The sequence below is a fragment of the Zingiber officinale genome, chromosome 4B, assembly GCF_018446385.1.
Source record: "Zingiber officinale cultivar Zhangliang chromosome 4B, Zo_v1.1, whole genome shotgun sequence".
In the NCBI taxonomy this organism is placed as follows: Eukaryota; Viridiplantae; Streptophyta; class Magnoliopsida; order Zingiberales; family Zingiberaceae; genus Zingiber; species Zingiber officinale.
In genome coordinates this window covers 137,020,791-137,038,301 of record NC_055993.1, presented here as the reverse complement: position 1 = coordinate 137,038,301, position 17,511 = coordinate 137,020,791, and the positions used below count along the sequence as shown (strand labels likewise).

Sequence of the window (17,511 nt, the reverse complement as noted above, 5' to 3'; positions counted from 1 at the left end):
TGCTTGCAATAGGAATGCATATTACTATTATTATTTTGAGTATCGAGGAAAAAAATCTCAATTTTTTTTTTAAAGATAGATATATAAATTTATAATATATTATTTTTATTTTTATAGATTTATCATTTTATGTGTCTATTTTTTCCATTGTAAATCATTTTTCTTAAAATAAATAGCATCTAAGATGAGTAAATAATATAACTTTCTTATTGGAATGAAAAAAAAATATAATTATTAATTTATAGAAGGCAACCCCTGTCCTAAATGATAACACCTTATAATTATATTATTTTTAAATTATAAAATAATATTTTAAATTTTATGGATAAATCATGGGCAAAAATTTAAAAAGGATGTTTTTAATTAGGGTCCCTTCCTTCTAAAACTATTCTAATTTCAACTTTTTCAACATTATTATAGCAACTTGATACTTTTTATATATATATATTTTATAAATTTAATCAAAATTATTTTAAATGTATTTTAAAAAAATAAATTTATTATAAAATTAGAATAGCAACCTGATTGTAGCGATCATTTAAAGTAATTTGATTTTTTTATAATGATTTGATTTTTTTTAAAAAAAATAATTAAGATTAAATAATATTAACTAGGTAAGTAAAAAAATTTATATAAAAATGTATGCATAATATTTTTTTTGAAGAAATTAAATTTTAATTTTACACGTTGTCATTCCGAAAAGGATCGACTTCATCGTGCGTGCAGTTAGGACTGTAAATGAACCAAGTATTTGTGAAACAAACTTGGTGTTCGACTTGATAAGAGCTTATTTATGTTCGTTCAATATACATAAGATTAATTAAACAAACAAACTTGAACAGCTCGTTAAGCTAAACAAATAAATTTGAACACATATGTGTTCAGCTCGTTAACGTTTGTGAACAATGTTCGTAAACAACGTTAATGAACAATGTTCACGAACCATATTTATTAATAAAGCTCTTTTCAATATACTAAATAAATAATAAAATAAATAAATAAATAAATTAAAATTATTAATCTTAATAACCAATCAAACAATTAAAAGTTTCACACAATCAAACAAGCTTGAATTGAGAGTTTGATAACATCTAAACGAACCAAACTCAAATCAAGCTCAAGCCAAACTCGAACCAAGCTCAAGCCAAACTTGAATTGAGAGCTTGATATCCCCAGGGCGTAGCATAGTTGGGGGTGCATGATTTCGTGGCCGAGAGATCCAGAGTTCGATCATCGGGATGTCATTGCCTGGGCATCCCGGCTATGCGCTTTCAGCTATGTATCTACATTTACTTCCCTCTATATCCGTGGGACCGGCTTTAAGGGGGTCGCTGATGTGGCTGTTCTATATTTTTTTTTGAATTGAGAGCTTGATAATATTTAAACGAACCAAGCTTCAAACAAGCTCAAACTCGTAAAAAATAAACCAAACTTTTGAAATGAATGTTGAAGTTTAACTTGATTTATTTTAAATTTAGCTCGACTCGACTTGACTTAGATATCTTATCAAATAAATTTAAATACCCCAAAAATCTCGTTTACAGCCGTGCAGTTCCATGCCTCCATCCCACAATTAGGTAAGTAAATAAATAATAATAATAATAATAATAATAATAAAAATAATAAAATTACCCTGAGATAGCATCGCCGCGACCGTAGCCGACAACCGCCCCATCACCGCCTCCGGCTTGTCACCAACGGCTCCTCCGCCCACGCCACACCATCGATCCCCGCAGGCGCCACCCGTGCACCTCTTCCCCCAGATCTGCCACCATCTCACCGCTGCGCCGGCCCAAGCCCCAGTGGGCGGCGCTCATTCGGGACGCAACCTCTGATAGCCCAGCCTGCAGTCTCGGCAGCCGAGTCGCGAATCCTCAGTTCGCCCCAATCCGAACCAGAGAATTTCCATTCCGGACCAACCCTCGTTGGCTTGTTCACCATACGAGAAAAGGTGGCTTCCGAAGGAGATTGAGTCTCTTCCGTTGTCAAACCGGAGCCGAGATCTCCTAGACCTTGGCCCCCATCCTGCCTCAGGCACGTAACGACGTATTCAAATTTCAAATGGACAGTGGTTAACAACTCGATGATCTTTGTTCTTTGATTAATTTTACTTGTACAATCATCCTTTTTCTCCCCTTTGACCAGAAAACTGCTTTATCTCAAGGTATATTGTTGATAATCTTTGGTTGCACAGGAATGCCGAGCGGTGGGAGTTCACTAACTTTTGGGTTCTTCACTTCTGCGTTTCTCCGTTTCGGTCTAGGTACATTACACCTTATTACTGTCGGTCTTCATTATCTGACTTAGTGTACGGAAGGATAGATTACCAAATCTAGCATAAGCTCTTGTTTCTCTTCTTTGTTAGGTTCTATTCCTGATTATGTTTCAAAGTCTAGCGATAAATCAGATCTCTCACTCCATTCAGCCAATCTAACATGAAGAATAAGAGAAATGACGCCAATAACTGCTTGATATTGACAATACAAAGAATTTATTTGTTTGTTTATATGTGCTGCTTCTTTTCATCCTTAGGACCCTCAAGGTTTTAATGATTTAATGTCATAACGATTTACATGCATAAAGTTAGCATAATGGTTTTGTTGGGAAACACATATTACTTTGTTGTTTATATTATCACTAAGGTTTGAAAAACGTATGCAAATGCTCTATGGTCAATTTACCACATAACACATGCAGTAGACAGGGGTATGTGCAGATACTATTCAAAATATTAAAAAAAATATATATTTTGATAAAATTCTATGAGACTCACATATATACGATAAAGTATACTAATTACTGCATCCAATTCATACTTTCACATAGAATATATATATCGATCATTTAATGCAAAAACATATGAAATATAATAGTCAATATTAATCCATCGTGTAAAATATATCATGCGTATAAGCATGCATATGGTTAATATATAAAAATCTTTATCATTTGCAAGATAAGAATTTGAGTTAACATTTACAATTACAAGTTATAAGCTATGGAATAGGGTACCGTATGCTTTTAAGTTGATTAGGTCTAGTTTAAATTGGTTCAAATTAACCACAGGTTTTTTTCTCTCAAAAAAATTGCATATGCAGATTGCATATGTGGCCATTAGCTTCTGCTATGTGCTCCCTTTTTAAACCCACTTAGGAGGCCACATAAAACCATGAGTGTCACTTGCACTTGTCCTTCTTGATCGCCACGCAAATGATTTATTTTTACAAGATGACTGGTGTTTCTAGTCTCTTGTGCCATTTTACTTTTCTTACATTAAACCTGTCCATGTGTGTATCTTTCTTAATATTTCCCTTGTTTCTGTTTTTTCTCTCACTGTTCAACAGCAACCTTCTTGCACTTCTACTACGTCACATCTCTCACGGTGCCAAGTTCTAGCTGTTACGCCTTGGATAATACTAGTCGCCTTGTTGATTTTGTATCCTCACTCTAAATGATAAACACTAGACTATATGCTTAAATTGTCATCATTTGGAGATTCTTCATGGATTGTTTTCTTTGAGCTGCTAGTAGACTGAGTGGACTGGCCATACTTTTGAATATGATGGAAAGGTACGAAATGATCACTTTTTTGAACAATTCCATTCTTTAGAATTAATAACTGATGGTTTTAGTGAGAATACCTTGACCAAGTCTCTTTTAATATAGCCAAATTTTACTTTGTATAATTTCACTCACAAGCCAAAACAAGTGTTCTTTCTGCCTAATTACTAGGATATATGTTTTAGCTCAACTTCTGAATTATATCCTTGGTTTGTTATATTCCAAGAATTAAAATTTTGTCAGGGATTCTACTCAGCTATATCACTGTTTCTGTAATCTCATAATGATTCTTTGAGGGCAGAAGGAGAGATTAAGGAGATACTTCTATAGAAAGATTTAATCTGCATGAAACAAATTACATCAGAAGCTTATATAACATTGAGACATGGCATCATAAGCATGTCTTACTGAAGCAAATAATTTATCCTACCATGTGATACAACATAAAATTAAAGCAACTATTGCACCCAAAGAATTAAAGTTCATTCTGTGCCAGTTGACATGGTTAAAGTTTTTCATTCTGCCCGCCAATTGACACACAACAAGGCACGAGACACACATAGTTGCAAGAATTGCAATTACCTTCCTCCTCTATGAGCCTTCCTTCGCTAGTGAGAAAGGAGACTAGGGTTCCACAATGAGTGGGACTTCTTCAAGGTATGCGGTATGCCTCTTCCTATCCCTCGCTCACCTCCTCTACCTTGTAATGCTCTTCCTTTGCCTCCTCCTCCTTTATCGGCCCTCTTCTCTTCCTCCTTCGTCATTGCTCCTCTTCCTTTGCCTCTTCCTCTTCTGTGGATGCTTTCTCCGCCTCCTCAAAGAGACCGACACCTAATCTAAACGAAACAGTTTTGTTCCAATATCTACTCAAAACTTTAAACCTTGAGTGCATCATGTATGCACATTGGATGTTTTTTAGCACTGCTCAATAGATTAAACTGAAAGATGTACAGGAAATATAAGAGAACATTATGGCATGAAGGGGTGACCAACTATGGAATTCTCAACAACCAACAAGAATCAAATACAAAATGCTTGGATGGCGAAATGGATATGTGGGTTTCTTTGGTTGTAAGATTATGTGGTCTTACACTAAGAAGCTATAGGTGTTATTGTAAAAAAGGTGAAGCAACATGAATACAAATGATCAATGTGGCCTTCCTTGATGCTAGGTCTTTGTGTTTGATCAATTTGGCAAAGTCTACTAAAACACTAGAAGTATGTTTGGGTTGTAATGAACAAGTTATGAAGTTGAATTACAAATTAGGGATTTTTTGGAATCTAATGTTCGAGGATCTTCTTGAGATGATTATTGCAGGTCATATGAAGAGGGCAGTAACCAAAATCTATTAGATGTGCTCCAATATGAAAGAATGACCTTTATCCCTACTAGATTTTTACTCTAGCATGTATAATTTTTTGTAATACCCATCTCTAATATTGCAATTCCTTTTCTTTCATATTTTAGTCATGTAAAATATAATCCTTAGAATAGAGCATTAGTAAGTTTTCCATATACATGTGTATCATTGAATCTACAGTTTGTCCGTGTATATATAGGATGCTGATTTGGTGGTTCGATTCTGCAAGGATGTGGAGCGCTGTTCTCAAGCGGTAAGGATGTGAGCTCTATGCTCATTCTGTGACTTCTTTTTCTATTTGCTTGTATTTAGACTGCTAATTCTTACTACAGTGATGTTGTCAGTATACCAAATTGGAAAAATTAATGGTGTTGATGAAGGACTGTTGGAACATATTTTATAAAACCTTCAACAGAGATCTGTAGATGCACCAATTATTTATTTTATTCTATTTGTCAAAACCTTTATGGAGAGCCGAAGAAGACAATATTAGAGGCATTATTATTGAATTCGGTGTTTATTAAGTTTGACTAATGATATCACTGTCCCAAGGCAATTCACTGGTGACAAAAGGTTCATGTTGCTGATCCCAACTTGTTGGGACCTTAATTTTGCTTTACTGTCATCATTTTTCTTCTACATTCTTCAGCTAATTCTGCTTCTTAACCACATATGCTATTTTGAAATTTCTTTGTTCAGTGATATGGAATATTGATTAATGAACACATATATTAGCATTAGGTGAAAACTTGATGATTTGATTGCTTACTAGCCAAAACCACAAATGGTATTAAGTCATGCTAAGGAAATATTCTTTATGTATTAGCCACGTCATTTCTGATGGATTGCCACACAATATCTCATTAATCAGCACTGTTCTTTGCTCTAATATTTCACTTGCAGAGGGATATATAAAGCAGTTACAGAAACTGGGTCATTATGATTATGTGTCTGAACCTTGGACTTCAATTCAAATTAAACTTCTTAGATTTATAATGTCAGTGTCTTTCTACTTTTTCTTTGTCAGATTTTAACAAAGTCAACCTACTATTGTTTTCATGAGAAAGGAAAATACTTTTTGAGCTATGTATTGATAACTTCAACATTTCTGCACATCTAAATGTATCTTCTGTTCAGAACACAAACATAATTTGCCACTCCATTTTGTAGGGATATATAGATTTTGGCCGTTATGAAACTTCAAACTATTTTGCAGCTGGTTCAGCACCAGTAGACTTTGTTCAGGTACATATGCAAAAAATGAGGTGAAAACTTTTGGCCCATATTCGCTCAATTTTGTTTCTGTACCTATTGATGTCAAAATATATATCCTAGATGGATATTAATGAAGACTCAACAACAGATTGACTTGTTGGGATAAGGCAGTTGTTCTTTAACTGGTTTTGATTTGTTGGGGCATGTCATTGGTCAAAAATCAAGAGGGCACTGCACCCTAATTATCAGAATCATAAGGGCGCCTTTTTTTTTTAAAAAAAAAGTCAAAAGGATGTCCCATCATATTTTTCATACCGAATATAACCTTATTCCAATGCTGTTGTAGAAGGTATGACGTTCGATATGGTTTTGAATCTACTATGTTTTGTATGATTTTGCTCAACCGATGTGCTTGAAGCATCAGCCACCTTATTGATTTGATATATCCTTATAAACTTACAGATGATTTTAGTTCCATCACTTGCCATCTGATCTTAATTTGTCACTTCAGGGGTATTACAATGGAGACTTGCAAAATTGTGAACATAGTTTTGACCAAATGGGTCGTATATCTCAGGTTGGTTCATGGTATTCCACATAGTTCTTGGCTTTTATCAACTAACTATAATATATAATTCTATTTAATTTTGACCTCTTTTGTCCTGTGTTTTTTAGGTAGATATTATATGTGGAAGTTGCTTAAATGGAGCATGTACAGGTCAGTGCCTTTCATTTTAATCTCTGTTTTGTATAAAGCAAGGAAACATCTAAAGAAAATGAAAGCTAGAGAAAACAATCTCATAGGTAAAAAAATTATGAAATATTTATCTCCTTAGAGGAAAGGAAACTCAACTTTAAAAGATTGTTTTTAAAATGTAGAAAAAGCTTTAATGAAAATTAATTTAAACAATTATTTAAATTTTTTTTTTTTTTTTTGCTTGGATTTGAGCTCTACATGCATGCAAAAGTAAGTTTTCTATTCAAATCAGATAGAAGTAATATAGAGAAAAATTGAGAAAAGATCTTCCCTATCTTTTTCATCCCTCCCACTTTACACCAAAGGAAATAGAGGAAAGGCTCTTTTTCCTACAAAGGAAATAAATAACTAGGAAAAGAAAGAGGGAAGGGAAAAAAAACTCATATGAAAAGAATTGTGAACTAATTTTTGTCTCTCTCTTTCCTTGGAGAGAAGGAAAGAGGAAGGAAACTTAAGCTTCAAAACCTTATTTGTTAAAAATAAAAAAATTAACAATAATTTAAAAAGATAATATTTTTTAAAAAATTAAGGTTGAATTGGAACTCCATTAAACACAAAAGTGAGCCTTCTGGTCCCCAATTGAACTGAAACAATATAGAGAAAAATTGGGGATTCCCCAATCTTTTCCTTCCCTCTTTTTCTGCTAATGAAGTCCGATGAAAAGTGCGGTTGGAGAAATCTTACCTTACTTTATTTTTGGTTTCTCTCCCTAGTAGGAAATACAAATTTCTATTTGGATGGATATGTAAATCTTTGACAGTGTGCATATTTGTTGTATATGGTTGCTGGTCACTGCTTTAAAATCCTGGTAACTATATACGGATATAGAAATATAAATGCTTTAAATCCTTTAGTGGTTTCCAAGCATAGGGCCTTACCCATTTTCTAGCATAAGGTCGTGAGGCAATTAAACCAAGGCTTTTATCCTGCTTAAGTACTTGTGCATATATTTTATCAAGATAGTAAGATATTTATAACTAGGACCCTATACTCAGTTGTACCTCTTAGTATCAGAAGATAAGTAATATTCAACATTAAACAGTAGCTTGCATTAGGTCTAATATTGGTCTTGATCCTTATTTTAATCCCGTACATATCAACTAGGTACAATCAGTGACCTGAACGTTGCATTATTCCACACTTTTATCCTTTAACCATTTTCAAACAAGGGCACATTAAATCTATCCAAGGCTTATATACTGCTCAAGAACTGGTGTCTATATTTTATCAGGATAATATGATACTTATAACAAGGACCCTATACTCAATCATATCTCTTAGTTTCGGAAGCTAACTAATGTTTGGCACTAAATAGTACCATGCATTAGGTCTAATATTGGTCTTGGTCCTTATAATCCTGTGCATATCAACTGTGTACAATTAGTGACTTAAACCTTGTATTATGTTACACTGTGAATAAGCATTTAACTTTTACAGTTTTGTGTTGTTTTTCTTTACATTTTGCTGATTGTCAGAATTTTTGCAGGGCAATCTGGTTGCATATGTAGTGTAAGCTATGATGAATCTCTATGCAGGTATGTTAATTTGACTTGTCTTTTTTAATCCTTTTATGTTTTGACATTTTTGTTTTACTTATGACTTCATGTTGTTGTCTTATATTCTTCCCAAGAAAGATAAAACATTTTCTTTTCTTGTTATATTGGATAAATTTGAGAGCAGACAATATTTACTATTCATAGCTATGTCAGATGCAGTGATATTGTTCTTTACAATAGGCTTGTAAGATTCTAATGGATGAGGAGTCTAGATCATTGCAAATTTGGTCCTTTCATGTCTTTGTGAGTTGGCCAATTTTTTGTTCATGGAAAACCTGCCCAGATAATCTGATTATCTGCTTCTTCTGGTCCTTTCTAGCTCTCAGATCCATGTTTGGCTTTTGAACATCTTCCTGCATTAGGTATCTTGGTTCATGATGATTTTCTCGTCCAGATAAGATTCTCAATGATTAGACTAAATTGGATTGTTTTACATGCTTGGCTTGGTCAGCGCAATTTATCAAGCTGACCTAAAGCACAAGCATGTCTGCATCCACAGAATTGTTCAAATAGATCTTGAATGTCAAATTTTATAAGCTGGACTCCATGAGTGGTCACATTAGTTGGACCAAAATCATATTAGACAGATTGCTGCTTTGTTCAGTGTATCATGCATATACTCACATAGTTAGGGTCAAATATGAATCCACTTGCCAAAAACTAGCCTTGACCATTTTAAATTATAATATTAAGTGATGCTGAACCAGGAAATTTGAGTCAGTTCACTACTCTTACATACTGAGTGACAGCCTCATCAATTGATTGGAACTGAAAGAATATTAATTTCAGCTGACTTCTATTAGAGCAATAATGCATATGTTGTTACTATCTTAAGCCTGTCAATTGATTACTCTTTTTTCTTTCTTTATGAACTAGGGTGCATGCTCAACTAGCAATTCCATGCACTAATCGTGGTTCTCGAGTATTTGAAGGTTTTACTGTTGGTTTTCATCCTCGCTCATGGGAAATTGTAATACTAAATCTGTATTCTATTTTATGGCATTTTCTCTCTGTTGTTGAGTACAAGAATTCTCATTTGACTTTTGGAACAGGTGTCCAATGGAATGACTCAACTAGGATACGAGAAGCTTCATAATGAATTCAGGTGTTGTGCTCTTGGAAAATAAGTAGTTTTATAGCACTGTAATTCTCAAAATTATTGCCAGTCTTTCATTGTTTGATTGATTGATCCTCATTGTTATGTTGCTATAATGCTATTCACTATTCTCCAATGTTTTATTTTATTAAAAAAAATACCCGTATGAAGATGTTAATTTCTCAAGAAAAAATTGTGGATTTGGTTTCCTGAAAAATTATAGTAGCAACAAAGAAGATTGACCTTAACTACCTATGAAGATGTTGATAGGACCTTTGCGATTGGCTAGAGGGGGGTGAATAGTCTTTCTTCGATTTTTCGCCTACAACTTGTTAGTGGAAGCAAATAGAAAGAAATGAAAAGAAAGAAAACAAGAAGGCAATGCTAACTCCTTGATTTACTTGGTCTCCACCTCCTTGAGGTGACTAATCCAAGGCACACACACCCACACGATCAAGCTCCAATATGAACTTCTCCTTCTCGTTATCACAAACGAAGGTGGAGAAACCTTCACAAGAAATGCCTCTTCCTCTTACAAGATGAGATCTAGGTTTTGGAGGAAGAGACTCAAATCTTTTCTTTGAAATCACTTGGAGAACACTCTTTTTGCTTAGCACAATGAGTATGCAAGAAAGATTAGTTTTGCTACAGTGATCTCCCCTTTTTATTCGTCTTCAAAAGTAGCCGTTTCTCACATAACCGTCGCCGTCGATCGATTGAGAACATCTCTGATCGATTTAGATATAGCCGTTGAGCTTCATCGATCGATTGAATCAAAACCTGGATCGATTCAGCCACATGTTGCATTGGTACATAAGTGAATTGAATCGATCGGCCGATCGATTCAAATGCTTTCTGCACAAACACAGTGCACTGCTGAATCGATCAGCCGATCGATTGGAGGAATCAATATTAAGTTGTTCAATAATTAAGAACTTCTATAAAATCAATATACAATTTATTTTTAAATTATACACAATAAATATATTTATCTAATAATTACTATATATAAATAAAAAAATATTGAAACCGTATCGGCACAACACGATACGATATCGAAACCATATCGTTCCGGTCTAGGACCGAAACCTCGGCACGGGTTGAGATTTTAAACCTCGGCACGGGCTGAGATTACTTCCACATTTGATGTTTTAGGTTTAGGGTTATGCATTGATTTTTATATACCATGTAATGTATCTCTTAACCAACAAGAATTTTAGTGGAGCATTCCTTTCCCTAATTAAGACGGTATCAAAGTCCCTCTTCTATGGTTAGGATTTTCAGGAAAGTAATCCTGTTAGAGGGAGACCAACAATTTTAGCAACAGTATCCCCTCATCTGTCTTCCTTTCCTCCTATCTTCAGAGTCCTAGCCTACTTATCTTTGTTTTAGTCTCGTTCATGAGTTGAAACTTCTGTCTGAGAGTGAGCATGAGCTCAAATCATCCATGGTAGCAGTTTTCTTCCTTTGTTGAAGAAATTGCTAAATCCCCTGTTTGCCTGCTCCTTGCCCCCATGACTAGTCATGGCCTGACAAGGAGACTTATCTTTGAATACACGACAAGGGATTCCTCTATTCTAGATTATTCCTAGGTTTCTGTCATCATCAGTGCTCTACAGCCTAGGTGAGTTAGTCTCAGATTTGCTCTTCCTCATTTTATTTCCTCCTAGCATTTGTCGCTTACTCCCCTCCTTGTCACTGAATCTGGGTCTATTTGTGTTAATGTCTAAGCAATCTCCTTGCATGAGAGTAAGCTATAATAGGTGGTGCCGTCTTCTAACTCCTGCCTCTGCAAAAGATAAGCATACCCATGCTGATTGAGCATGTGAATGACATCTCCTGATTTACTTGTCCTTGCTCATTTGTTTCAGAGGGTTTCCTCCTTGTTCATTCCTCTGCTCACGCTTATTCACCTCTTCATTGCTTCTTGGCGGCCAAACATCAGTTTACTGCCCATGGATTTTTAGACTCGAGCAATACCAGCAACACCATGGTATCAACTTGAGATTACTGCAGCATCATGCTTAGTCCGGTTCAGTTAGTCTCCAACAACCTGCCTTCAGAACTCTTCCTCCACAAGAGATCACTGCTATATGTGAGTCTTATTCCTTTGCTAGATCCAGATGGTGCTACTTTCATTCAGTTTTGAACATCTCTCCTTGCTTGCTTCTTTGAATCTTTCCTCTTTCTATATGGAGCCACTTCGAAGTTAGTATGCCATCTTCCAATAGTTCTAGGTCTTGATGCCTTTTTTTCAGTAAATCTGACCAGATTTCTTTGCTTTCAACCTTCTTCTAGCATCAGAAACAATGTCCTTATCTCATCCTCTTACCATTGGCTTCATTCATGCCTCCACGATCAGTGATTCAATCTCTTTCCTCCAGAACTGCTCATCTTCTGTCATGTGTGGAGCTACCTTAGTTCCCTCTTCTGCTGCTTTCCTTCCCCTTTATTCAGTTCGCCATGTGCTGTCAATGTTGTCACAAGGAGAAGCCCATTCAAGAGATTTACTAATGGTCTTGCCTCATCCTCTCTGCCGACTCTAGAACCCTTGTTGAATGCTTTCCTTCTCATCTTTCATTAGTTTGCCATGTGTTGTCAATGCCTTTGTGAGGAAAACTCCACTCAAGATATTTTCTCTTAGTGTTTCACCATATCCTTTTTGTCAAGCTAAGATGAGGCTAAATGAATCAGCACCTACATACTTGTCAACGCCTTCAGAGCTTTGCTTCTTAGTGTTTTCACTTTCATCATGGTCATGTCTTAGTTTTCGTGAGAACTTTTCTTATTTATGTAACAAGATGGATATAGATAGTATTTATGTTCAAGCCCTGAGGGGAGTCGTAGAAGGATTTAGGGATAGGGCTTTAGTTCCACATTGAGCGTTTTAGGGATAGGGCTTTAGATTGAGTACTATATACCATTTAGATAGATATCTATTAAGAAGAAGATATGAATGGAATAAATCCCACTTAACATAAACTTTAAAGAATGGATCTAAAAATCCTTTTTTTTGACTAATGATATAGCAATGATGATTAGTAAAGAGGCTGGAATCTTCCTAGAAATGGTGAGAAATTTCAGCTTTAATTGTTTACGTTGCTTTCATTGATTAAATTTTATGCCCTGAGGAGATCTGCTCACCAGTATTATAAATTATTATTATGTGCCTCGTTGTTTCAGTATGACTCCCAGAATGACAAGTTGAGTTTTCATGATAAGATATATGTTGATGTGCTCTACTCTGTCAGGCTTATTGTGAATTTTGTATTACTGCAGTTTTGGTACTGAACAGACACATGTATCTCTATATTTGACAGCAAAATTCAGCCTTTCTGGTCTTGTAAGAAAACCACTCATCAAGGTAAACTAATTTTTTTCATCAGGTTGTTAATGACCTTTTTGTATATTAATTATTGGTTCTCTGCTTTTGCAGGTTAACCCAGATAAAGGGCTAGAGGTCAAGTTGACAGGTTCAGCAGAAAATGGCAGAGCCCCTACAACTTTATCACCAACAGTTCTCAATATATATTGGAGATGTATATTTCTTCAGCAGTTTAAACACCTACAACTTTGTCATTAATGATCACCAAGAATGCTTTGCTACTATTTTACAGGTGAAGTAGCTCGTGACACTCCTTATGAAATCGAGATTATGGTACCAGTGGATGGCTATGATCCAATTGGATTCACCCTGACAAAGCTATGCGGTTAGTTTTTCTTTATATATTTGCATGATATCTGTAGTGTTTAATACTTTTAGATGCTATGTAAATAGTGCTGGAATATTTTACCAATGTAAGTTCTCTGCATTGAAAGTCTATAGTTTAACTCTTTCATACTGTGTTGTTGTTATCTGGTTTGGTTTTAAGTGGTTCAAATGTCTGCTTTTTAAATAGTGATGCCTATTGTCCATCGTGGTATAGCATAACAACAGATCAATTATAGTATTTACTTGTCATTTCTGCCACCAGCAGAGCTACTGTAGTCCAGTTTGCTGCATGTTTTTCTCTGTAACAGATCACTATACATGAAAATTTGCAGATTAGTAATCAGTCCATGTATTAGAATTATCTGGATCCCATTTCAAAAACAATATAAAATACCATGGTTTTTAGTGACTTTGATAGTGACATTTGTTAGAGTTGACTGAATGGAATGATGATAACTTGAGTAGGGGTGTAAACGGAAATTAAGTAAATATCAAATTTTCTATACAATTTAAATTTAGTTATTTGTAGAAAAATTTAGAATGACTATAGCATACTATTTATTATACTTTTAACATTCAATTTAAAAGTATTTATGCTATAAATAGTGTTGTTAGATTAGAGAATTCAATATAACTATCATATTTATAAATCTCTGAACACACTAATTGGTATTTGAAATTGTTTGATGCCAATTCTGTAATGCATCATATGCAGATTATAGGCAAGAAAGAGAGGATGATTCTACTAATGGATGGGCTACATTTGGAGTGCTTTCTTGCATGTACGTCAGCAATCAATATTTGACAAATTGCTGGTATTTGATACATATATATGTTTTCTTTTTCTTTTGGAAGTGCCTCCTACGTTCTATTGGTCAAACACAGGTTCAATATCTGACAAAAATAATGTTAGTTAAGTAACGAACATTAGAAGATTTTTATAAGCCACAATTGTTAGTGTTATACCATTGAGAAAGTGTTGGAAAAATATTATGTACGAATGGGATGGATATTTGAGCAATTGTTTATCAAGCGGGTCTAAATAAGCATTTCTCCTTAAATTCTGGTTCTTTCTTCTCATTTTTGTCTTCAGTTATGAAATCTCTATCTGTTTAATTCAGCTTCATTGTCTCCTCTATGATTATTTGCTGTGGAGGGTTTTTCTACAAATCCCGTGTAGAACATCAGGTAATTTACTTGTTAAATTGGCAATACATAGTGAACTTGCTTTGGGAAAATGGATGTGACTTGATAAATTAACCGCACTAATCTGCAGCATGGTCTTGATGCCTTGCCAGGAATTACAGTCCTTTCTGCACTTCTGGATAAGGTGGGTGACTTTTTTGCTAAAGGATGAACATCATTTACTTCCATCTCTTCTACCCTTAGTTCTGATTTGTTACGCAATCAATTCATTAGACATTTAATCATTTTCTTACATTGATCAAGGTATCTGGAAGTCGTAGCTATAGACTAGGAGATGTAGATAGCCATAATTTTGCAAATCAGACATCTTGGGAACGCCCATCTGCTTCAGCACAAGGAAACCCAAGGACAGAGGAGACTAGATATGGGTCAATCTGATAAAAAAAGCATTGATGACTAGGTAAACATGGACTTCTCATTTATAAATACCATGCCACATCGATTTTTTCTATCAATTTGGGAATTTTGATTCTACTTGGCAACTTTAATGTTTTATTTCAGAGAGGTAATTTCGATTTGTTTCATCATATTATGTTACACCAAGGATTTGAAAATATCCCTGGGTGAATATTTCATAAAATTTTCTCCAATGATATGCATTAACACTAATGTAGATCTGTAGTTCACATTGTCATAAGAGGTATGCTGTAGTAGATATAAAGTTCTTGGAAATTTGTTTATGAGCATCGTTTTTAATTCCTGGCAGACTGTCTTTTCTGTCATATTTTTTCCTTTTGTAGATTCACTAGTCCAGAAAAAATGTACATGAAAATTTGAGCTGGGAAGCTGAATGGCGACTGTACACTCTGGATATTCCCTCGCGAAATGATAAAGCAGTTCCGAAGTTGCACTTGAATCCCATTTTTTTGGCAAGTTTCCAACTTGACTCAATTGCATTAGTTTTTTAACCCATCCTTCAATGGCGTGCACATTGTATTGCACGCTTACTTTATCAAGAGGTTATATTAGAGCAAGCTTTATGATATAGCTTTTTTATTTATTTTTCCTTTGGTTTGTTTCAACAAAACTTGTGGAATTCTGATATACTTGGAGATATGGAAATCATGGGCATTATGCTAATTGTGGATGCCTACTACCAATTATTGGTGCTCTCCTTCATCCATGCTAGATCCTTTTCTCAAAAGTTAAACTATAAAAAGACAGGATTGTTATAATTTACATTAAGTTTGCATCTCGAGCCCACAAATAAGAGTGTAATATTCGAATCTAGGCAACTTTATTGATCTGAAATCGTATATCACATTTCTTAGTTCATTGATCATTGGGAGAATTGACGCAACAACCCATGATGGTAGTAGTGCTCATGATGGCTAGCATTCACGCGGTCTTTTCCTAATCCTTTTGATTCTTCTTCCATTTAGCAGCAATTAAGAAACCGTTGCTAGCTAGGCTTCTTGAGAGACTTAAAGAAGTATAAACCCTCTTGGATGAGTTGATGTAAATCTATGTTGATAGCACATCAATATAACTTTGTTTTTTTCTTCTCCTTTTCTTTCTTGGCGTTTATGTAGCGGAGTTCATTCTATTCCAAAATCGTTAGTCACTTGGGAATAGTCTTCTCTTAACCTACCGTAACATGAATTGTGGTGATCATTTTGATTATAGTAGAAGGTGATTATACTCCTTTGTATACCTCTCATATTCCGTCCTCACGTACCTTTGCTTGTAGGGTGGCATCTTTTCTTTGGATCCGGAGGTAGAAGCTTTCTCTTGATCGGACCTTGATTCTCCTCCATTTGATTTTTCTTGACTTGTGGAGGTATAAGCTTCTTCCTCCTCTTCTTCTCTTGACCCGGATGTAGAAGCTTCTCCTTCTTCTTGATCCGGTGTCACCAAGGATTGCTCCCCCTCAATCCTAGAGGTGGAGGCTTCATCATCTTGAATATGAAACAAGGAGTATGCTCCCTCCTTGTTCCCTTCGTTGCATTCCCTTGAGGATGAAGCTTCTTGGATTTCCTCTTCTTCGGAGGTTGAGCATCTCTCAACCTCGGAATCCTCCTCTTGGTCTTGCTCCACAGAGTCTCCCTCTCTGGATTCTTCTTGATCTCGTACAGTGGAGGGGATCTCTTCATGAAGCTTGGCCAATTTGCTCCATAAGTCCTTTGCATCTTCAAATTCTCCAATTTTGCAAAGGATGGTGCTTAGCAATAAATTGACCAAAAGCTTGGTCACTTTTTCATTGGCCTCGCACCTTTGGATTTTCTCCGAGCTCCATTTGCTTTTCTTGAGAAGCTTGCCCTTGGAGTTTGTTGGAGCTTCGAAGCCTTCCATTAGAGCAAACCATTGCTCTATCTCCATCATAAGAAAGGTTTCGATTCTTGATTTCCAAGAATCGAAGCTTGTGGATGTGTATGGTGGAGCCACCCTTGTGTCAAATCCAAGTCCATCTTGGAATTGCATCTTGAAGTTGAGCTTGATAAAATCTTGAACTTGAAGAATTTGCTCCAACTTCTTCACCCTCTAGCTTTTCTTGATATGCTTGACCCTTCCGGCGATGATTCCGGTGAAGAGCAACCTCGCTCTGATACCACTTGTTAGGACCAAAAGTAGCTAGAGGGGGGGGTGAATAGCTCGTCGCGTTCGCTCGGTGCGCTTCGTTGCTGGGCGTTGCTTGTTTCTTCTTGGATGTGCAGCGGAAAATACAGAAACAAACACAAGCACGCTAACACTAGGATTTTACTTGGTATCCACCTCACAAGAGGTGACTAATCCAAGGATCCACACCAACGCACACACCCTCCACTATGAATAACACTCCTTTATGGTAACTACCAAAGGCGGAGAAGCCCTACAACACTCTCAATACAAGAAGAAGAAAGGGAAATACAAGTTAAGCAAAAGCTTACAAGATGTGCAGTAAAAACCCTAACCCTAACTTCTTCCTCTTCTCTTCTGCTACAGAGCTGCTGTTCTGGTGCTTGAGCTTTGTTGAGCTCTTCTTTGCAAGCTTCGCGTGAGCTTCTCGACTGGGATATCCTGCTGTTGTAGGTGTTCTGAGGAGCTGCTGCTTCAACGAAATCCAGTCG

The 17,511-nt window shown here is 35.7% G+C and overlaps 1 protein-coding gene across 1 annotated transcript; it reads left to right on the top strand.

Annotated features, from left to right (window-relative positions):
* Window positions 1-1,606: 1,606 nt before the first annotated feature.
* On the top strand, window positions 1,607-15,544 carry LOC121976954. Its single transcript, XM_042529391.1, has 19 exons — window positions 1,607-2,034; window positions 2,195-2,263; window positions 3,345-3,436; window positions 3,532-3,570; window positions 5,122-5,175; window positions 6,093-6,167; window positions 6,649-6,714; window positions 6,813-6,855; window positions 8,381-8,429; window positions 9,327-9,420; window positions 9,503-9,555; window positions 12,826-12,910; window positions 12,983-13,085; window positions 13,164-13,256; window positions 13,974-14,040; window positions 14,380-14,446; window positions 14,535-14,588; window positions 14,708-14,864; window positions 15,205-15,544. Exons 2-18 carry the CDS (start codon window positions 2,197-2,199, stop codon window positions 14,840-14,842), a joined length of 1,236 nt encoding a protein of 411 aa, XP_042385325.1. The 5' UTR covers window positions 1,607-2,034; window positions 2,195-2,196; the 3' UTR covers window positions 14,843-14,864; window positions 15,205-15,544.
* The last annotated feature ends 1,967 nt before the right edge of the window (window positions 15,545-17,511 follow it).

Excerpts from the sequence above, each read along its gene's own strand:
- LOC121976954 (XM_042529391.1), top strand. The coding sequence starts at position 2,197 with ATGCCGAGCGGTGGGAGTTCACTAACTTTTGGGTTCTTCACTTCTGCG. Across the intron at positions 5,176-6,092 it reads TGGAGCGCTGTTCTCAAGCG|GGATATATAGATTTTGGCCG; the intron begins GTAAGGATGTGA and ends TCCATTTTGTAG. Across the intron at positions 14,041-14,379 it reads TTTGGAGTGCTTTCTTGCAT|CTTCATTGTCTCCTCTATGA; the intron begins GTACGTCAGCAA and ends TGTTTAATTCAG.